We start from the raw sequence: 22,683 nt of genomic DNA, 5'->3' as shown, positions 1-22,683 counted from the left end.
AGATTACTTAAAAAAAAATTAAAAATACACATATGCTACACAAGGTTTTATATCTCCCTCCCTGTTGTACTCACATGTAAAGGAAGAGATATTTACAGCTGTGCTGTTTAAATTTTGAGGTCCAGTAGTTGTAATATATATAGAGTAGGCAGTTCCAGATGAGAGTGAAGAGAGCTTCGTATCATTGTCCGTGGTGTCTGTTCTTTGCATTTCGCCGCCCTGGTGTTGGTAGGCGATGTTGAATCTGACGTCCGGGGCGCCCTCCATGCTTTCAGGGCCGCTCCACGCCAGCTGGATCGAAGAGTTGGTCCTGTCAGCGACGTGGATGGGTCCAGGAGGTGTGGGCACTGGGAGGTTTGAAAAGGAGCAAAGACGTGAAAGAGTACGCGTGACGAAAGATGCATTGAATTGACATTAAGAACTCATGAATAAGGGGGAAATTTGCAAATGCAATCAAGTCCGTTTCAATTTAAAAAAAAAAAAAAGAGTACAATCAAAACTCACATCGCTTATTGCGTATAGATTTAAAAAAATAAAATAAAAATACAAAACTCACTGGTTGCAAATGAAGACATGTTGGACACGGTCTCCAAGTTTCCAGCGACGGCCGTCACGGTGACGTTAAAGATTCTCCCGGGGAGTAAATCTGTGAAGTTGGCCGAGCTGTCGTTGGTTCGGCTGACGTTCAGATAAGCCAGGTTATCATTTGAGATGTTAACCATGAAAAAAGTCTTTCCTCCAGACAAAGTCCATGTAATGCAGAGGGAGTCAGTTCCTCGATGTGTGACCGTAACGTTTCCAGGCCTGTCAGGCTCTGAAACCAGAGAACAGATGGTTAAGAGGCAGGGCATGAAGAGGACGCTGCGACTTTCAGGATCTTTGTGCAGAATATAATACATGAGACGTCAAAAGAATAAGTCGGGACAAAAAACAACAATAAACAAACCGATGACAAAGCAACAGTGGAAAGAAGAAAGAATACATTTATATACAGCCTTACTTGTATAGGAAGAGATTGTCATCATTTCACTCTCTGTTGTGTTATCTCCAGCCACAGACTGGACAGTAAAACTGTATTTCACTCCAGCAGTCAGATTAGTGACATTAAGGTTTGTTTCAGTGACATTATCAGTCCTGTTATTTAAACCCTTTGTCCACTTTACTCTATAGAAAGAGTTGTTTCCTTCTGGTTTGGTCCAGTTCAGATACACAGATGATGTTGTGACTTCAGTAACAGAGATATTTAAGACTATTTCAGGTTCTGTAAGTTAAGAAAACCAATAGAATGAACTCAAAAAGAAAGGAAGCAATAAAAACGTTAAATGAGAAACATGATCCAAGTTCAATTCTTTAACTCTTTAGGTTAAGACATTTTCCATATTTCAATCAGTTAAAGGAAATGAATGAAGTTAACAGAAGAAGAACGAAATAGAGGGAGAACCAAATATGATCCAGGTTGAATTCCTCATCATCATCTTCATCTTACTTGTATAGGAAGAGATTGTCTTCATTTCACTCTCTGTTGTGTTATCTCCAGCCACAGACTGGACAGTAAAACTGTATTTCACTCCAGCAGTCAGATTAGTGACATTAAGGTTTGTTTCAGTGACATTGTCAGTCCTGTTATTTAAACCCTTTGTCCACTTTACTCTATAGAAAGAGTTGTTTCCTTCTGGCTTGGTCCAGTTCAGATACACAGATGATGTTGTGATTTCAGTTAGATTGAGATTTAAGACTATTTCAGGTTCTGTAGGTTAAGAAAAGTCAATAAAGTGAAGAATAAAAAAGTCAAAAAAAACAAAAAATGATGGGAGCCAAATAGGCCAAAAGTTCAATGCTCCACCATAAACATGACCTTACTTGTATAGGAAGAGATTGTCATCATTTCACTCTCTGTTGTGTTATCTCCAGCCACAGACTGGACAGTAAAACTGTATTTCACTCCAGCAGTCAGATTAGTGACATTAAGGTTTGTTTCAATGACATTGTCAGTCCTGTTATTTAAACCCTTTGTCCACTTTACTCTATAGAAAGAGTTGTTTCCTTCTGGTTTGGTCCAGTTCAGATACATAGATGATGTTGTGACTTCAGTAACAGAGAGATTTAAGACTATTTCAGGTTCTGTAAGTTAAGAAAAGTGAATGATGTAAATATGAAAAGAAAGGAAGCAATAAAAATGTTAAATGAGAAACATGATCCAAGTTCAATTCTTTAACTCTTTAGGTTAAGACATTTTCCATATTTCAATCAGTTAAAGGAAATGAATGAAGTCAACAGAAGAAGAACGAAATAGAGGGAGAACCAAATATGATCCAGGTTGAATTCCTCATCATCGTCTTCATCTTACTTGTATAGGAAGAGATTGTCATCATTTCACTCTCTGTTGTGTTATCTCCAGCCACAGACTGGACAGTAAAACTGTATTTCACTCCAGCAGTCAGATTAGTGACATTAAGGTTTGTTTCAGTGACATTGTCAGTCCTGTTATTTAAACCCTTTGTCCACTTTACTCTATAGAAAGAGTTGTTTCCTTCTGGTTTGGTCCAGTTCAGATACATAGATGATGTTGTGACTTCAGTAACAGAGATATTTAAGACTATTTCAGGTTCTGTAAGTTAAGAAAACCAATAGAATGAACTCAAAAAGAAAGGAAGCAATAAAAACGTTAAATGAGAAACATGATCCAAGTTCAATTCTTTAACTCCTTAAGTTAAGACATTTTCCATATTTCTGTAAGATAAAGGAAAACGAATGAAGTCAACAGAAGAAGAACGAAAGAAATAGAGGGAGAGCCAAATATGATCCAGGTTGAATTCCTCATCATCATCTTCATCTTACTTGTATAGGAAGAGATTGTCATCATTTCACTCTCTGTTGTGTTATCTCCAGCCACAGACTGGACAGTAAAACTGTATTTCACTCCAGCAGTCAGATTAGTGACATTAAGGTTTGTTTCAATGACATTGTCAGTCCTGTTATTTAAACCCTTTGTCCACTTTACTCTATAGAAAGAGTTGTTTCCTTCTGGTTTGGTCCAGTTCAGATACATAGATGATGTTGTGATTTCAGTTAGATTGAGATTCAGGACTATTTCAGGTTCTGTAGGTTAAGAAAAGTCAATAAAGTGAAGAATAAAAAAGTCAAAAAAAACAAAAAATGATGGGAGCCAAATAGGCCAAAAGTTCAATGCTCCACCATAAACATGACCTTACTTGTATAGGAAGAGATTGTCATCATTTCACTCTCTGTTGTGTTATCTCCAGCCACAGACTGGACAGTAAAACTGTATTTCACTCCAGCAGTCAGATTAGTGACATTAAGGTTTGTTTCAGTGACATTATCAGTCCTGTTATTTAAACCCTTTGTCCACTTTACTCTATAGAAAGAGTTGTTTCCTTCTGGTTTGGTCCAGTTCAGATACATAGATGATGTTGTGACTTCAGTAACAGAGATATTTAAGACTATTTCAGGTTCTGTAAGTTAAGAAAACCAATAGAATGAACTCAAAAAGAAAGGAAGCAATAAAAACGTTAAATGAGAAACATGATCCAAGTTCAATTCTTTAACTCTTTAGGTTAAGACATTTTCCATATTTCAATCAGTTAAAGGAAATGAATGAAGTCAACAGAAGAAGAAAGAAAGAAATAGAGGGAGAACCAAATATGATCCAGGTTGAATTCCTCATCATCATCTTCATCTTACTTGTATAGGAAGAGATTGTCATCATTTCACTCTCTGTTGTGTTATCTCCAGCCACAGACTGGACAGTAAAACTGTATTTCACTCCAGCAGTCAGATTAGTGACATTAAGGTTTGTTTCAGTGACATTGTCAGTCCTGTTATTTAAACCCTTTGTCCACTTTACTCTATAGAAAGAGTTGTTTCCTTCTGGCTTGGTCCAGTTCAGATACACAGATGATGTTGTTTCTCCTTTAACAATGAGACTTTCAACCATGTTGGGTTCTATGAAGAACAATAAATTAAACGGAGAAGAATGACAAAAACATCTTGGTGACTATCCAGCAATTTTTCTTTGTTTCACTTTCTGTTGTGTTATTTTTTTCTTCTTCTTGCTTCACTGAACAGTTGCTTTGTTCTATTACTCATACAATTAATTGTTATAGTTTTACAACTGAATTTCAGTCTTGATGTTTATAACACATTGTTCTCTGCTATAGCGCGTGTGGTTCTGTTACAAAACAAACAACACCACCCTCTAGTGGAACCAAGATGAAAAAACAACATTGGTTTCAGTTGTTTTGGGGTTTTTTTTGGCGTAAATGTGAATCTTTTCTGAAACGAAACTGCCAAAAAAAAAAATAAAGAAAGATGCATTTTCAACTTGTACAATTGTTGTTGGACCGATGGCGCAGGATACACAAACACTCACACCTTTGTACATTATTAAAATCAATAAGCAGCGACGCGTGCATGTCTTTGGGGTCTGGGGGAGGGTGCCTAGAGAAAACCCAAACACGCCGAGGGAAAACATGCAAACTCCACTCAACCTCATTTCAAAGGGGACTTACTTGTGTACCGAAGCAAAGTTGAACCTTCTCCTGCAGTTCGATTATCCTCTGCCACTGCAGTAACAGTTATATTATACTGCGTTCCGGCTGTGAGGTCGGTGATGGTTTTAGATGCTTCGGTCGCATTGACATGCTTCGGTTCATTTTCATGTGTCCAGTCAATCCTGTAGGACGAGATTTTTCCTGGCGGTTCTGTCCACGTCACAAAGACGGAGGACGTTGTCGATGTAGCATTGAGATTCAGGACACGTCCAGGTTCTGTGAATTTAAAAATAGATTTTCAGAATATGTTTTCATCAGAAGATTCTATTTTTAAAACCTCTATGTTTATATATACATATTTATATAGGCTTCGTCCTACTCCTTTTAGGCTTTTTTTTTTTATATATAATGTACTTATTTTTGGCTTTGGCTCTGTTATGTTTATTTGATTTGTGTGTTTTTATTTTGAATAATCTCATTTGTGCCCTCATGTCCATAACAAACTTTCAATAAAAAAACCAACTAATATCTATCTATCTACCTATCTATCTATCTATCCATCTATCCATCCATCTATCTATTCATAATTGATGAATTCATCTTAGCATATATAATTGTTTTGGGATATGTAACTATGTTCCATATACTTTGAAATGTCTGGAACAAATTAATAATAAAATAAACAACCTAAATGACCTGCTGAGTCTGAGGCCAAGCTGCAGATAAACATGTGACTGACCAAAAAGCTTCAAAACGATCAAACTCACGTGTCGCCACTGGTTTGCAGCAGTTCAAACAATGAAGCTGGACTTCATGGACGGCGCCAGAAGTCAGACCGGATATTGAGCCATTTGATGAGTTTCTGCCACCAGTGGAAATGCTGCAGTTGGGTGGAGACTCAAGAGTGATGCTGGTGGTTGTTGCCGTTAGAACTGCTTGGGTTGAACAATTATCTAGGAGAAGGTGCAACAAGAAAGAAAATAAAAACAGTCAGAAACAAACAGACAAACACACAATATGATTAAAGTAGGCTACATATTAATACATGTAGAACACAAAAAGAAGTCAAAACAGAGAACAGCACCAGCGTCTTGAGGTAAAATGACACTTACTGCCACAAAGCGCCTGAGTGTCCTGTGGAGAGGGGAGAAGAGCAAAGTGAATCATTTCATACCAGCAGAGGGCAGCCTTGAGCTTCGAAGCACCAAATCCAAACCCGCACAGTCCTGCTGAACTTAACCACCAAGTACAGACACTACAGAACAAGTACCACCATGTTCTCTTTAACCATCCATCCATCCATCCATCCATCCATCCATCCATCCATCCTTCGAATCTAAACTAGAAATAGAGCAAATTCTGAAGTATATGTAGAAGAAGAGAAATAAAAATGAGTTTTAAACTTGCAAATAATTCATTTTTAAGGCATCTTACGTAGTGTCATATTTTCTTACATGAGGGGTGTTGAACCTCGCGGTCCTCGAGGGCCCCCGTCCGGCAGGGTTTAGCTTATCTCCCAGTTGCAACACACCTGATTGCAATGAGCGGCTCGTTACTGGGCTTTTTCACAACCTTGGTGATGACATCATCATTAGATTCAGGTATGCTGAAGCAGGGAGAGCTAAAACATGCAGGACAAGGGCCCTCCAGGACCGAGGTTCAACACCCCTGTCTTACACGAATGTGTACACAGATTATTGTCATTGTAATGTTTGTTATTGTGTGGATGACATTCAGCGTAACTTGGTCAGTATTAAATGCCTCCCTGCACCTTCAGTTGGCGTGCTTGTGTGTGCGGATTTGTTATCCATACATTTGTGATCTGATGTGAAGTAATAAAGTCGTGAAGAATCGGTTCAGTTAAGGTGTAGACTGATCTAATAATTCCAGTGTCTGCTCCTGACAGGCAGTGGAACTTCACAGATCACATTTGTACGGCGTCTAAAGCTCACAATCACTTTCGAATCACTTCCTGCTCGAACACAAAAGCTCCGTTAATGTGAGATTAAATTCCCACTGTAACTGATTAAAGGTATTGAGTTTAAGTGGCAGTTAGTACAAACAAGGAAGTCGACCCTGAAAATACTTTAGTGAAGGTGAACGTGAAAATAATATTGTTCCTCCTTTTTTGAAGGGTTTTGAAGGTGTGGTTTATTGTACAAAAGAGTTTACAAAGAGATTGAAAGCAGCAGAACATGCGATCTCACTTGATTCAGTCAAAGGTTGTTTGTTTTCTTCTTCTCTCTAACAGGATTACTGCTCTAAAGTCTTCATCAATAAACGGTAAATTTGACGGACAGATCGAGGGGAAATATTTACCCCTGTGACAAAAAAAAAAGTGAACTATGCAGAACCGCTGTGAGATCTGCTTCACGGAGCTTTCAGGGGCGTGTGCGTTCACACTTGTCGGACTAAAACAAACTCTGGTGTGAATGAAACTTTATTCTCGACAAGGAAACTTCCATTAAATGTGTGAACGCCACCTAAATGTGACAGGTGTCATATAGAATTGTGACCCCTGACATGAAACTTTTGCTCATAAGAATGTTCCAATGTAGATATTTAATATAAATATTCCTTGTTAGAGGTCATAAGCCACTGCTTTTGTGTGTTATTTGATCTTTCCTTTCATATATACAATTTCAAAATAAGGCACTACTAAATCCCATCACATGCCCAGAAGTGAAGTTTACAAGTCTGTGTATACAAATTAGAAATCTAAACTTTAAAATAAAATAAAAAATCCTTAAAATTAAATTTCAAGACTAAAAACATTGCAAAAGGTGTATTACTTAGATTACACATGTGAGAGGTACATTTTTATAAATTTTTTATAACTAAATAGGAGACATGGGTCACTTTTCCACTCCGTATCTCACTCCTGAGCTGCTTCCCGTATGACTAACAAATAAGAGCCACGCCGCTCCGTGATGTCACGTGCAAACTCGCGTCCACCGTGACTCTCGATTTCTGCTTTGGTTATCCAGATATCGGCGCCAAACACTGATCCTTATTCCACATTACTGATTAGCCAACAACTAAACAAGCCCGCAGTCGCTTTTCTGACAATGTCGCCCTGTCACACTGTTTGCCACTCGACTAAACATTAAACGATCACGGCGTCATAGCTCAGGCCTGCATCGCTCTGTCCGCCGCAAAGCTCGGGGCCAATCATTAACCACCGGCAATGACGGAAAAGAGCTTTGAAATGTTAAACTTGTAACGCTGACATTATATCAAAACTTATCTGAAGAGATGTTAACGATAATATATATATATATATATATATATATATATATATATATATATATATATATATATATATATATATATATATATATATATATATATATATATATATAAAATATTAAATGCATGAAACACAGAATCCTGATATCCAGGGGTGTCAAACGGCCTGGTGAAACAGTGCCATAATAACCTTTGGATTTAAACTTCAAAGTTTTTCTTTGTTGTGCTTCAGAATAGATGTGATGAAAATGTATATATAAGACTAAACAATTACTACAAAAAAAAAAAAAAAAGACCAGAATCTGTACATAAAGCAAATATTAATGAAACCTTCTGCTGCAAAACGCAGTGAAATGTCTAAACCAATCTAAAGTTAAAAAAAATGAATGTCTTCTTAGAAATTCAAAATAATTTGCTGGGTGGTTTGGCCGCATTGGTTTTGGCCCGCGGGCTTTATGTTTGACGGCCCTGGCCTCGAGGTTATAGAGGAGATCAGAAGTCCGTCAGCTCCAAATAGTGTCCATTTGACCTTGGGATGGATTAAATCTAGACGAGCCATTCTCCAGCAATGATTAACAAAGTATAACGTCTTTCACATTAGCAAACTGAAAGTAGTGGAAACCAGTCAGAATGAGCTTCGAAGAAGTTTCCACGGTTTACATCATGGGGGGGTCAAACATAAGGGTCGTGGGCTAAATCCGGAGGGCAAGAGGCTCCAATCTGGACAAACCACCAAGAAAAATGGAAAGATTTCAAAGAAAACATTGAGATTCTTTTCTCAAGAGAATCAAACGCAACACTGACACCCGAGCTGAAATATCGGCGACGTTGCCATGAGAGACATCAAACTCGCCTCAAAAACACCCACAATGAAGTTCTTTCGCTGCATTTTTGCGCCAAAACTTTTCATTAAAATTGGCTTTATGTTGAGATTGTGGTCACTTTTCTAGAATAATTGTTTGGCTTTTATATTTAGTTTAAAGGGTTTATTTTGGCATCATTTCTTCACTCAAGATGAACCTGGGCTGCATGTGGCCTCGGGACTGAAATATGTTTTCACGCCTCTGGTTTACGTGGTTGATGTGGCAGGCAGAACAGTCTGCTGCTTCAGGCCAGGATGGGATCTGACAATGAAGCATCAAGTGCAGGATTGTATAACCAGAGGAAAAATAAAACGAATTAATAAATCACCAAACCAGGAAACTCAGGGAAAAACAAATTCCCCCACCACTGCTCCAGATCCTTTTAACTTTCCCTTTTCTGGTCAGAACAAAGTATAGCCTCGAGAGTTTCAGGGTTCAGGACTCTAATACACACAAACGTCATCCATTAAAATCTCACTTTCTTTCTTCTACATGATGTTATTCTTAAACGATCGCCCAAACTTCAAAGACAAACTATTATGTCAAACAAAACAAAGAAAGGTCTTTTGATTGTGGGTGGATATTGTTGGTATGAGGAAGTATATTTGTGCATGACTACTCTTCTGCTGTTGGGTGTGTGTCGGATTAACGCCTTGCCAGGAAGTGGGTGCAAAGTGTTTGACAACTTTGGTCTCGAGCGCTTAGAATGACTATATCGTCCAATAAATATAGGTATAATCTGAACCAGGTAGACGATGGTCCAGCGTCTCTTCATGACGCTCTTGTGGTTTGTAATGATTTAGACTTTTGTTGTTGTTGTTGTTGTTGTTCCACCTATGTACGGCTGTGTCTGGCATCTTGAGCCAAACCTGACATGACAAGAAATTAAATTCTATATATTCCCACATAGCAGACAGGTCTGGGCCAGATCCGGCAGTATGTCAGCCGGAATGTGGGCCAGGCCGGGCAATGATGGCACCGACTATATGATGGCATGCCACATGTGGCCCGAATGTGCTTTGGTTTATGTGGCTCGGATCTTTTCATGCCACATATGGACCAATTAAATTATTGTCAAAATGTGGAGGTAGGCTTGAATACTAACATAACAGTGACGAAGAGAGTGAGCGTTGTCTATCCATAGAGGCAGAACATAGGTTTGTTGATTCTGATGAGATGGAGAAGGATCACACCGATGCATGCGGAGAGAGTACTAAGTAGTACTTGGACTGTTAAGGATTGTGAATTGATTTTCATAAGTTGTTCAACTGAAAAATAAATATTTGAAAAATTGTATCACTGTTGTTGAAGCACTTTAATCAGGCACGTGTCATTATTACTTGGCTTACTTAAGGTATAGATTAGGCTCGCATTGCAACACCAGACCATGAAATAATTAATTAAATACGGATTTTTTTCTTTTTTTACATAAAGTGAATTGGTATTTTAAATAATTAATGACACATTTATGTATTTAATTCTGATTGGAATTAATTAATGACAAATTTAAGTAATTATTTAGTAGTGTATTCATTTATTTAATTTTGGCACGTTTAGTCCTCAAGGATGCCGACCCCTGCTTAAGTTTTTTTTTTTTTTTTAAATAACTTAAAATATAAATTGAGATTTTCCACTTTTTGCGGTGAGTATTTATAGTGAATTAAATTTAGTGCTTCAGTAGATAAATCCCATATAGACGAGCGAAAGGAGTTTCCTATTTGTGTTGTGAGGAGAATCCAGCTGAAAACCTGGTAAACAACACAAACATCTCTCCTTCTTATACAAACAGTCGTGTTGAAGTTGAACTGGCCCTCCAGGGAGGCGACTGCTCTCAGCCACAACTCCCCCCAAAAACTCGTATTTCCCTTGGAACCTCCTCCGAAGAATCACTTAATTTGCTCCCGGCTAAATAAACAAAACAGCGTCCCAAGCCATTACGCTCTGGCGCTGATTCAGAGAGAAGAAATAACTCACAGCTCAGAGTCTCTGATGGGAAAGAGAAACAGTAAAGCTCAAACGATGGCCTTGGTTTTCCTTCTGGAGGCGACGCAGCTCCGCCCGGCTCGGGATCGTACTGGACCTCCGTTTAACAACCGGCTCCGGTGTTGCTTTTCGCGTTTTTGTGTAAAAAACAAAAATCTGCTGGTTAACTTGTGTGTACAGTTTGACCTTCACATGAGGAATTATGTTTAATGCTCATACTGTGAAGCAGCGACCCCGTTGCCCCGTTACACTAGCCGTGCCCTTTGACTGTCTGCAGGAGGGGGAGGAAATGGCTGTACTGAGCGCTCTATAAACATTACATCAGTCCTAAAGGCGGCCTGCCACTCTCTGACTCCTTCTGATTCCCAACAGTCCGCCTCGCGATAACGCCCCGGCTTCCTTCCTGCATAATAACACAATCGACAAAAATCACCTTTAAGGCCGTTTGCTCAGGGATCAGCCGTTTAACATTAGCTCGTCATGATCCGATAACGGGGAACAAACGAAGAATATCGCAGGAAAAAGGAAGAAAAAAAAACAATACTCGATTTCCTCTCCTTGAATTACGCAAAGTAATAAAAATAAATGAGTGAGGTCTCGCTGGTGCCCTTGTTGACCTGCTGAGTGGAGAAGGTGGATTCTGACACGGCTGTAAATTCTGCAAAATCGTGTTATCTGATCGAGTGTGTGTGTTGTGTGTGTGTGTGTGTGTGTGTGTGTGTGTGTGTGTGTGTGTGTGTGTGTGTGTGTGTGTGTGTGTGTGTGTGTGTGTGTGTGTGTGTGTGTGTGTGTGTGTGCGTGCGTGTTGATGATATACAAAATATTCACCAGGAGGAAGTAGAAAAATGTTGATCCTGTTCTCTTCTGCCCCATGAATCTTTCTTCTGTTTGTGTGTGTGTGTGTGTGTGTGTGTGTGTGTGTGTGTGTGTGTGTGTGTGTGTGTGTGCATGTATGTGTTTTACATCTATGTGTGTGTCCATTTTGTATGTGTGTATTTACCATCTGAGTATGTGTGTATGTGCGTGTATTTATTTAGTGTGTGTGTTAATTTTATATGCGTGTGCATGAGTGTGTGTGCATGTGTGTGTTGTGTGCGTGCGTTTTACATCTACGTGTGTGTTAATTTTATATGTGTGCGTGTGTCAGTGTGTGTTTTACATCTATGTGCGTGTACATTTTATGTGTGTGTGTGCGTGTTGATGACAGACATAGAAAAGTTTACAAACGTCGACCCTCGTCTCTCCTTCATGAATCTTTCTTGTTTCAACCTTCGTCGGTTTGATTCCATCGGCTAAGAAACCTTCTGGGGTTTTTTTTCAGTTTTTCTTAAAAAGTGTTTTTCTTTCTCGATGTGTTTGTTGGACGTCTCCGGTCCTCGCCTGGATTCTGTCATTAAAAATTGTTTAATTACTGGTACTTTAGTGGTATTTTCTTCACCAAACTGTTACTTTGTTGATACTTTTTAAGTGTTTCTGGTACTTTAAAAAAAAAACCTTTTTAGTCTTCCCCTTGGTTTTAGGCGGTAATTGGTGTTTTGGGTGTCGGTCCATTTTGGAAATTAAAAATTAGATCAAAAAGTATCGACCACATGGTATCTATTGGCCAATCACGTTGTTCTTAACTGAGCGTGATACAAAACCGGGAGTCGGTCGCGACTCGAGCCGATAATTCACTACATTTCAGCTAAAAAAAGATGGATTTAAACAAAACTAGATGGCAGTGATGGACATTATACACACAATTTACCCGCTATTTTTCTTTTCCAAAAACAACCCGTGCTTTACTGTCGTTTACTTTTTTGAAATGTGGTTCTTTTCAAAAGAAGGTGTGTGTTTTTAAGGGTTTAACTTCAACGAATGATTCCTCTTTGACGATTTAAAAAAATCTGTTATTATAATAATAATAATATTCTATTGCAGGTTGAGGCGAGTTAAAACTTTCCCGTCTTCATTTTCCTAATAAAGCAGCGTCTTGTTTTCTATTTAAAGGTCGTTGCCTCAGAAGTTTCACTCGAGCGGTGGACTCATTGTTTCTGTTCCGACACGACTTCCTGAGCCCGAGACATGAAGGACGTCTGGGCCGAAGTGTTCTTCGTACCTCCAGCTCATTAAAGGTCAATGACGGAAAACAAGAGCGACACGACTGCGGCTCATAAATCTGCCTCTCGCCCATTTAAAGTCATCTGATGCCAAACATCACTCCACGCGGTGAAATAGTCCTTCTTCTGTTCTTCTGCCGTGTCAATATGTCCCGTTGGGTTTGTTTTTTCATTATATAGAAACAAGGGTATTAAGGGTTTAGTTAAACATATTCCTAATAACTTACTTTACTAATAAGTTACTTAAAAGAAGTAACCAATGAGTGCAATGTTGTGTAATTTAGTTTTTTAGTGGCTTGTGCAACGATGCCCCCTTACTATGACTCACACAAACGATACGTTTTATTGTGACACTTTTCATGAATTTTTTGAGCCTTCTTTAAAATGTCAAGTTGTTTTGTAATTAAAAAAAACTTTTCGGAATGTTTCCCCCAAATTTTTTTAAATGAATTAAAAATATATATTTTAAATGAATTAAAAATATATTTTTTAAATGAATTAAAAATATATTTTTTTAATTAATTAAAAATATATTTTTTAATAAAATAAAATAAATAAAATAAAATAAAATAAAATAAAATAAAATAAAATAAAATAAAATAAAATAAAATAAAATAAAAAAAAAGTGAAAATCTGCGTGGACAACTTTTCATCCTTTGTCATTCTGAAAAATGACAAAGATTGTGAATTTTAGTTCAGGGGGTCGCCTTCAGCCCCATCCCCATTTCATCTTGACATATTTACCTTTGAATTTAAACTTTTCTTTACTGTGGCGCAGAGTATAAGTGATGATTAAAATATCTATATTTTTTGGGGGCAGAAACCAAACAATCGCTGCAGAAAATAACAACAATCACAACATGAAGTCAACAAAACTCAGTCAAAAAAATCTGCTGCTAAATACATTGAAATGTTCGGATCTCAGTGTTGTCTTGTGTCCGCTACTCTTAAGATATTAATTTTTTTTTAAAAATCTATGTTTTCTTGAATTTTTCCACAATTTGCTTGGTTTGGCCGGATTGGAGCCTCTTGCGACCCGGTTTTGGTCCACAAGCCTCATGTTTGACGCCCCTGCTCGAGACACATATTCAGTTCAGCATTTATAGGATTATTTATCTCCCTATTTCTCCTCATCACGATGGAGTCCAACGTTACAAAAGTTTAGTTGCTGTATTTCCCCACAGATTGAAAAAAAAAAAAAAAACAGTCTTAATTTTCAAAGCAGAGGTCAGAATAAAAAAAATGCCCAATGCCCTTTGGGAGAGTCTGTAACACTATAGGAACATGAATCACAAAGGTTAGGTCTATAAATATCCGGTGCCGCCGACAATTCCACCTGGCTGGCGGTAGTTTGAGCTGCGAGCGCGTTGGTCTCCAGGTATCAGCTTCCCTCACCGCCGTCCTGCCGCTGCTATCAGGCGCCGCATCACATCGGAGGCTATGGAAATGAGCGACGCGGTATTCACTGTGCTCAGATACACATCTGAGCACAATGCGACGGCCAGCGGAGCTTCCTCATAACGCCGCTGGCCTGCAGCAGGAGGAAACTGTGCATGAATGCATGTGAAACCCACAGCCGTGGATTCTGGATGGAGGCGAAGCGGCCGGCGAGAGAAGGGCCTGAAACGTGTGAATATGAGGCGAGTGGGTAAACTGTGGGGTCTGAATTATTAGTGACGCGCTTCTTGTTGTTTCCACTTGAGGAGTCATATAGCTAAATTGATAAATGGAACGATTTCTATTAAATGTCACTGAAAAGGCAACGTTTTGACAACAATTCGATTCCATCGCCGTGGATACGGGAAAAAAACGTAACTTTCTGGAAATGCCCCCAGGCTCCGTCTTTGTGGAGACGGCGGAAACGCTGCTGGTTCTCATGTGCACCACGGCCGTAGTAAATAGTTCTTCTTCTGCACATGCTCAGTAGAGACAATCAGAATAATGTTTTCCTCCAGAGTGTCACGACTCCCAGTCCGTGTTGTCCTGGTGGTTTTATTTTGACAGTCACCCTAATAACAGTCCAACTTGTTCGCCTGTCCACTACAATATCCGTGTTCTCCCATTGTGGTTTCATTACAAAATCAAACAGCGCCAACTAGTTGACCAACACAAAAACAAAACGATGTTTTCCACGTGCCTGCTGCTTCTGTGCAAACGGACATCATTTTCAAAACATTGCCGTGTAAACGTGAAACTTTTCTGAAACTAAAACACAAAAACGATTTCGCTTGAAATGTTGTGTAAAACGAGTCCTGACGTAAAGTACTTCACCACAGATCACTACGCCCTTCGCGGCTCAGCTCATACAGTGGCGATGTCTTCCGTTCCATCGCACCGCTCACCTTTTCTGTGTGTTAAAAATCAAAACACTGAACCAAAGGTTCGGCTCCATGCAACGGATAAGTCTTATTTACGAGACCATTTATGAACTGACAACTCAAACCGTCGGCCTGGAGTGATTGGAAGACCTACGAAACGATCTAAAAGGAATCACTTGTTGCGTCCGATGCACCCTCGTACGGCCGCAAGGTTTTGATAAAATGATAGCCGCCAGCCGACAATGAGGCCTTTCAGGCAGCGAGACGTCTCATTTACATGGACCGGGGAACTGTGACTCTTTGTGCTTCGTCATGTACACGCAGTCCAGCCAGTGGCGGTCAAGGGCAGCGTGTTTGGGGACGCAGATTTAAAACTGGACGGTCCTGATGTCGACGCATTGGGGGGCCGAGAGTGGGTGGAGGGTTGCAGACCTCAACAAAAGAGCGCTTGATTTGTGACTTTTGGACTTTGGTTGCAGGACACTATGAGGCCTGTGCTTTCTAATTTGGAGAACGAAGGAAGAATACATTTAGAGAGAGAAATTTATCGTACGTCATCAAGCCGTCACGCGTCGTTTTCGTTCAAATAAAGTGCTCAAACACAATGGGCCAGTTCTTTAATGGTGTTTGAAAACCTCGCATCGCCTCGTTCCAGGATGTTTCCCCGTCTAGAAGCAGCGGCAGCAAAGTGTTGCACTTTACTCTTTAAACTTTTTAAACGTCAAGCTGAAAGCTCGCACGTGCTTTGCCAGGACTCCACACATCCTCTTTTACCCTCGAATTACGTTTTGTAAGTGGTGGGTGAATAACTGGCATTCATAATCACACAAACAAAAAAAAAAAAAGAAAGAAGTACCGAATGACTGTATTTTACTGGAAGTGAAGCTGAAAAAAAAAATTTGACAGAAGTTCAAAACGGAAAAGTGTCGTTAGGACAAACAGCCCAATGCAATGTGTTAATCTGACCACCAGGGGCGCACTTTATGTGATGAGTCAGTTCAGGTGATCACAACACTGATATAGAAATATATCTCCATTAACAATCATTTCTAGAATTTGAACAACTCATTCTGACCATGACATGAACTAATCTACTAGATTTTATACTTCCAGCAACATGTGACCAAATGTTTTATGCTTTTTAAGATGTAAATAGTTTCATAAAGCTCCACTGTGATCTGTAAGTTGTAAAGCACACAGTGATCTGAGGCACGATATTGTTGACATTACAGTTCTTTTATTCTAATTTCGGGTTTGTCATGGATCGTTCATTAAATGTGAATTTCTAATGATGTATTAAAACTTTGTTGCACTAAAACAAAAACAGAGATTTAGAGTTCTAGTTATTAATGGATTATAAAAGTAGCCCATGAAGTAAATTCAGTGTATAAATCATCCTGATATCATATTAGAAAGTAAAATTACGTTAATATGACATGTTGAATTAAGGAATATAAATATTCACTTGCATCATGTAAACATTTGAAGAAAAAAAGGAAGAACTCATGTTTCCCTTCTACTTCTCAGCTTTTACTTTCCTGCTCTTTTTATTTGTTTTCCACTGTTTTATTCAGAGTTTTTAAAAGCTTAAATGTGTGTGATGAAGTGCCGTCCTGTGCCGAAGTGATGACGTTATCTTCTGTGTGTTGCTTCAGTGATATTAAGAGTTTCTTCAAAAATAATTATGGCCCTTCTGAATTCCCATCATAGTTATTAGAAAGATGTGCGAAAGTCTTCAATCCAAAAAGTTCCATCAAATTCAGAAGACGCTGACAAACAACCGTCGTTGATAAAAGAAAAGGAGGAGGAAGAAATAAGTCTGCAGCCGGTCACACTCACTGGAAGCCTGATGTCAATAACAAAAGGTTAAAGGTCACGACTTACTTTATCTCTGATTTCAACAAAACTTGAAGCAGAAAGTCCTGACTGTCTCGTCTCCAAGACAAGGGAGTCAAACATGAGGCCCGGGGGCCAGAATCGGCCGGCGGGAGGCTCCAGAGAGGCCGAGACCTGAGCTGACATATCCAGCATCACCCTCAAAACCGCCAGTTAGTCAAAAACGCATCATTTTGGGACGTTTCCCTGTATTTTGCAGCAGAAGGTTTCATTAAAATTGGCTGTATTTTGAGATTGGAGTCGTTTCCAGTTGTAATTTTGGGGATTTTGTGAAAAAATAGACATTTTCACCACAACAAATAAAAACCCCAGGATGAAATTCGACTGAGTGTGGCCTCTGAACTAAAAACATGTTCGACACTCCAGATCTAAACTTTAATTTTTCTTTCAGGCTCAATAATCTGACAAGAAAAGTGAAATGAATTTGTATTCTACTTTTTTTTTTTTTGTGCACAAACGCACTAAAAACATGGCGTGACGCAGAGTTGTGTAACCTCTATTGAAAGCAGCTGCGCTCTCATCACATTTGCATGTGTCCTGTGTGAGAACCACTTGTGTACTGTTCATAGAAGACGACAGCAACGGGCCATCGAGCCTTTTACTTCCTCATTATTTAAATATGCTAAACTTGCCACATAGGCAAAGAATATTCAACTGATAAACAATGAATGACTGTATTTACAACCTGGAATAGGAAAGAGAATTTCACGTCTTTTTCAATTGAAGGCCTTTTGATTGTACCTGTCGCGTCTGCATTGTGACGACCAGATATGGAACCAGACATTACGTGATATTAGGAAATGAAAACATTAAGCGTGGACAGGTCGGAAAGCGGATGTCAGAGGATCCGGAAGTTCTCTTCTTCTATCAAGTAGTCATGTGTGACTGCTGGTAAGAGAAGTAGCTTGAGTTGCAGAGTGGTATATTTATGTGCTTCACCATCGTCACGCTGAAACTTCATGGTGCAAAAACGCTTGCAGTGATTCTGCCGGTGAGGCGGTCCGAATGTCCAGTGAGACCCGTGTCAGTAGCTATTAAATTCAAAACGCACTAATCTGAAGTCTATTCTCTGTTAAGGTGACGATTTTTGTTTTCAGCGCTTCTCCCTTTTCCATGTAAATGAACGTCATATTCAAAACGCCGACGTGTGAAAGCGAAACTTTTTTCAGAAACAAAAACGGTGCGTTTGCACGGTTGGTTCTTTGAGAAGCTCGGGGTCAACCTGAGGAGCTGGAGGACGATGTGCGGGGGCACGGAGATGCTCTTTTCAGTTTTTAAATAAGATAGTTTCCTCGTCGTTCTCTGGCTCGATGTTTTCTTGGAGGAAAAACAGATGAACACAAGTGCAGAAGCAGCAACTAAAACGATAATCCCAGATTACAAAAGTCGCTTCCTTTATTTGACGTATCAAATTTGATGTTTTACCCCATTGAACGCTCCACTAATTCATAAGAAGCTCCCTTCTTATTTGTATGTAAACAGGGATGTTAAACACATTTTAGTTCAGGGGCCACATCATTTCATCTTGACTGACTGGTCAAATAGTGTCATAAGTAGGGCTGGGCGAAGAATTCAATTTAATCGACTTATCGAATTCATGGCTAAAAAAGATTTTTATTTAGCAAATTCAAGTTTTTCTGTATTTTCCGTTTTCCACTCCACCATTCCTTGTGGGTTTCCGTAGTTGCTGTTGCGCTTTTGCTTAAACCTGGTCAAAGCTTCAATTTGTTGAATGAGTGATTCTCGTTTACGTTTTTTATTTTAAGATTGTTTATATGCATTTTAGTTCTCAGGACAATCACAGTTGCACTTTTGACAATATTTTGATGTCTGCAGTCATTTTTAAGTGCATTGAGGAACATTTTTTTAATCAAATCTTTAGAAATACATATATATATATTTTTTTTTTAGGCCAAATCGCTAAGCCCTCGTCATAACAACCTTTAAATGTAAACTTTTAAGTTTTTCTTTGTCGTGATAAAGAGAATACATGATGAAAATGTCTATATTGTCACAAAACTAAATCCTACTGAAAATGACCATTTTAATGATACTTTCTGGTGCAAAATACGATGAAATGTCCAGAAACCTTCTGCTATCGCTGTTGCATTATGAGTTTTTTCGAGTTTTTTGACTTACAAACTCACCCTGACAGCGTGGCTTTGAGGCTGATGACAGTTTTGCCCCACAGGCCTCACATTTGACACCCCGGTATTAGAATAATAAACACTTATGATGCAGTAACTAATATATTGTCCACTTCATTAAGTACGTCTACATCACTCTGAGCCCGTCGTGAAGACCGCTGTGTGACGGGGACACTGAGCTGCACCTCATTCCATTCCTGACCCCTTTGTGTTGGCCACACACATCCTCACATGCCATTCTCAACCTCTCTCACCCTGCCTCTCTCTCTCTCTCTCTCTCTCTCTCCCACCAGATAGACTGGTGGGACCGGGACAGGTGGAACCTACGCTGCTGGACGCCAACAACTATCTGTTATGTAAGTTTTTGTCCACAGGAATGCTTTTTTTTTTAACACATTTGTTAAGTCCAGTCGGTTGTGCAATCCTCAATAAATGATTCACCAAGAAAGACATTTGAAATATTTGTCCCATTAACCTCAAACACATGTTAAATATCAGTCATCTACTGACTTTCTTAATCTATAACTCCTTTATTTATATCAATTAAATACCGTCTCACTGTCTGACAGATGCACGTTTAACTTTTTTAAATCCTTGTCGTGTTTCTTTGCAGCACTCTGTAACAGTGGCGTATAATCGGATAGGTGTTTTTTTTATAAAAGTTTAGTAAATATTATATAAAGTCAATTTATGTGATGTAGTGTGTTTTTAGTAGTTTAACTTTGTTAATGCAGCGAATCAGTTCCATGCATATCTGTGTATAGGTTATAGAGCTATTATTATTTTCATTATTTCATTTTACATAATGTTGTTTTATGTTCTAAATGAATGCATAAGATATGTTATAGTTATAATAGTTACTCTATTTAATTGGAGATGTGTGTTTCATGTGTTTTGCACATGTAATGCCTAATAAGACGCATCTATCTATCTATCTATCTATCTATCTATCTATCTATCTATCTATCTATCTATCTATCTATCTATCTATCTATCTATCTATCTAGTGAATATTTTCTCTCAGCACATTTCAATAAGTCATTGTTTCATCGTTCAAACTGGAGGTCGGCGCATTAATTACCTGCTGACCTCAATTTGAATCAAATTAAACCCCACAAAGGACCACTGTTCATTGACAGCAAGACACTTCATCCACCATGTGAAATAAACCGGAGTTCATGGTACCGATCAAGTTTTCTGAGAAGTTTTCAGCTGTAACTTGCGCAGACGCGCACCAACGGGGGCGCATTAACCTGCGCCAACAGGTGCAGCCAAACCTCCCAGATTGAAACAAAGCAAGCTGTAAAAGCCTCGAGCGACTTAACAAGAAGAGAGAGAGAGAAAAAAAGAAGTTAAGTTTGTGAGGATGAAGTGAAGCTTTCCTACCCCGGGCAGAGCGCAGCAGGAGAGCAGCACGGTCCACAGACAGACGCACGAGCGCGGCGTCATGATGCCGCGCGCGTTGGAGGAAAGATTGAAGTGTCTTCGCTACACTGCCATCTCCAACTTTGTGTCTTGGAATTAAAAAAAACAAAACAAAACAAAAAAAACCAACAACTTCTCGGATGTTTCTTCTTGTTGGCGGCAGCTCGCGTCTACATCTGGACAATTAAAAGGTGGGAAAGTTGTGAGCGGGGCGGAGCGCAGCGGCGCGTCACGACGAAGTTTGACAAAGTCTCTCCAACAGTGCCACTCCTCTCCTCCTCTCCTCTCTCGTCCTCCTCCTCCTCCTCCTCCTCCTCTCCTCACCTCAGGCCGGCCCACTTCAGATCACGGCCTATTAAAATCATGTAATTATAATCTTACATGTGAAGTCTACAGCGCTGTTCTGTAAAGCCTTGTAATTCTGTGTATTTTTCAAATAAGTGTTAACAGAAATCCAAACCTTCAAAACTGAAACAAAAACATAAAATGTTAGATTCAAAATATTTTATAACACTATCATCTGTTTTTCAACGAAACATGAGCAACCCTGAAACATTAATAAGCGCCTGAGCAGTGCACTGGTCTCTGACACTTTGTTTATGACAATAAAGCCTGCCTCCTCCTCTCCACAACTCTCACACTCCTACTGTAAACTTCGAGGAACGGGGCAGCCCGCCTCCTTCTCCTCGAAGAAACGGAAAAACTCATATCCCGCATTCTTGCCATAAGTGGGAGCGAAGCAGAGTGAAAGAATGTGGAGTCTATCTTCTAACATTTCATTATATTCCATTGCACGACAACGTTTCGAGTGAAAACGCAGCGTTTTTGGAGAGTTTTGCTTTTCTTCGGCAACATTTTGAAAATGGTATTAACAATGGTAGAACATGGACATTCTAGTAGACAGACGATCAAGTTGGATTGTTATTAAGGTGACTGTCAAAATAAAAGTACCAAGTCTCAGGAGAATATGGACTGGGAGTCACCACATGATGGAAGAAACATTGTTCTTATTGTCCGTCTACTGAGCATGTGCAGAAGAACTAGTTACTGCAGCTGTGCTTAGCTGTGGTTGGCATGCGCAGTAGCGTTTCCTCCTGAGAACTTAATGAGCTCATATTATGCAAAATTCACTTTCTGAAGGTTTTCCAGCAGTACTAATCGTCCCCATACCTGGAACGACGACAGAAGAGAAAACAGTCTGTCCTCTCTCTCCCTGGCTTGTTTCAGTTTTTAAAAAGTGTGTTGCTCCAACCAGCCAATCAAAACTCAAACCCTATATAGTGTCATCGGAGGTTTAGCCAATCACAATCAAGGTAGGCTCTCCCTTTGACTCCTCCCACAATTAGGCAGCTCTGCTCTGGCACATGGCACCACGAGAGGAAGTACTTCCTCCTCTTCCCAAGATGGGCAAGTGTGGGCGGAGCCAGTCCAGCTCACACAGACACAGCAGATTCTGAATGCAGCTCCTATGATCCAACATTCAAATGGTGGAAAATCAATGAAAAGCTGGAATTGAGGTAATAAAATGTTTTTGGACCAACAAGACCATGTGAAAGTGTTGAAAAGCTGAATAATATCACCTTTAAGATCGTGTTTTCCCCATTTCCACAGAGACAGTCAGAGCTTTTTCAAATCGTCATATAAACGTGGCTTAATCCTCAAGGCAAACGTTTCCTTGGTAAACTTCCCCGAAGTTACTGCCAAAGTTTCTCCACTACTACTCACTACTAGTGAGGCAACAATCAAACAAGATTTACACAGGTCAAGGCTCCAAACCAAGTGTGTCAAACACATTTAAGATCAGGGACCACATACCGCCCAGTTTCATCTCAAGTGGGACAGATGACTAAAATAGTGCCATAATTACCTTTAAATTTAAATGTAGTTTTTCTTTGTTGTGGCACAGAGTATATGTGATGGTAATTAAATACATTTACACTTCTTCCTACTTCCTTTCTAACATGTAATCCAGCACCTATACTGTATATCTAAAACATTATATTGTCTCTTGGTTATTCATTTAAATGTTTTTTTGGGGGGGTTTACTACAGTCTCAACAACCGGCTCCATATCAGTACTTTTATAGTTGAGACTCTCCCCTGATAGCACCCGATTCATCATCTGCTCATGCAAATGTCGGATTTTCTGGATTATGTTCATGTTTTTAGAGTATTGTTCTCTGCACTAATGTC

At 39.3% G+C, this 22,683-nt stretch overlaps 1 protein-coding gene across 2 annotated transcripts in view; it reads right to left on the bottom strand.

The window, feature by feature from the left end:
• The window catches only part of LOC308117152 (receptor-type tyrosine-protein phosphatase eta), a 34,086-nt gene extending 13,299 nt beyond the window's left edge, over positions 1-20,787 (bottom strand). The window contains exons 1-6 of one of the 2 annotated variants that reach the window (XM_080475842.1): positions 20,453-20,787; positions 5,624-5,645; positions 5,279-5,464; positions 4,530-4,787; positions 557-814; positions 75-347 (exon numbers count right to left, since the gene is read on the bottom strand). In XM_080475842.1, the coding sequence (XP_080331968.1) occupies positions 75-347; positions 557-814; positions 4,530-4,787; positions 5,279-5,464; positions 5,624-5,645; positions 20,453-20,515 (1,060 nt within the window). In that variant the 5' untranslated portion in view covers positions 20,516-20,787. Of the gene's footprint in view, positions 1-74; positions 348-556; positions 815-1,000; positions 1,134-4,529; positions 4,788-5,278; positions 5,465-5,623; positions 5,646-20,452 lie in introns of those variants that run through there. The other variant, XM_080475843.1, reaches the window with a different exon arrangement.
• Between the last annotated feature and the right edge of the window lie 1,896 nt (positions 20,788-22,683).

This window comes from Lipophrys pholis, assembly GCF_963383615.2.
Source record: "Lipophrys pholis genome assembly, chromosome: 11".
Taxonomy (NCBI): Eukaryota; Metazoa; Chordata; class Actinopteri; order Blenniiformes; family Blenniidae; genus Lipophrys; species Lipophrys pholis.
The sequence above is the reverse complement of the archived record's forward strand: the minus strand, read 5'-3'. Positions and strand labels throughout refer to the sequence as shown.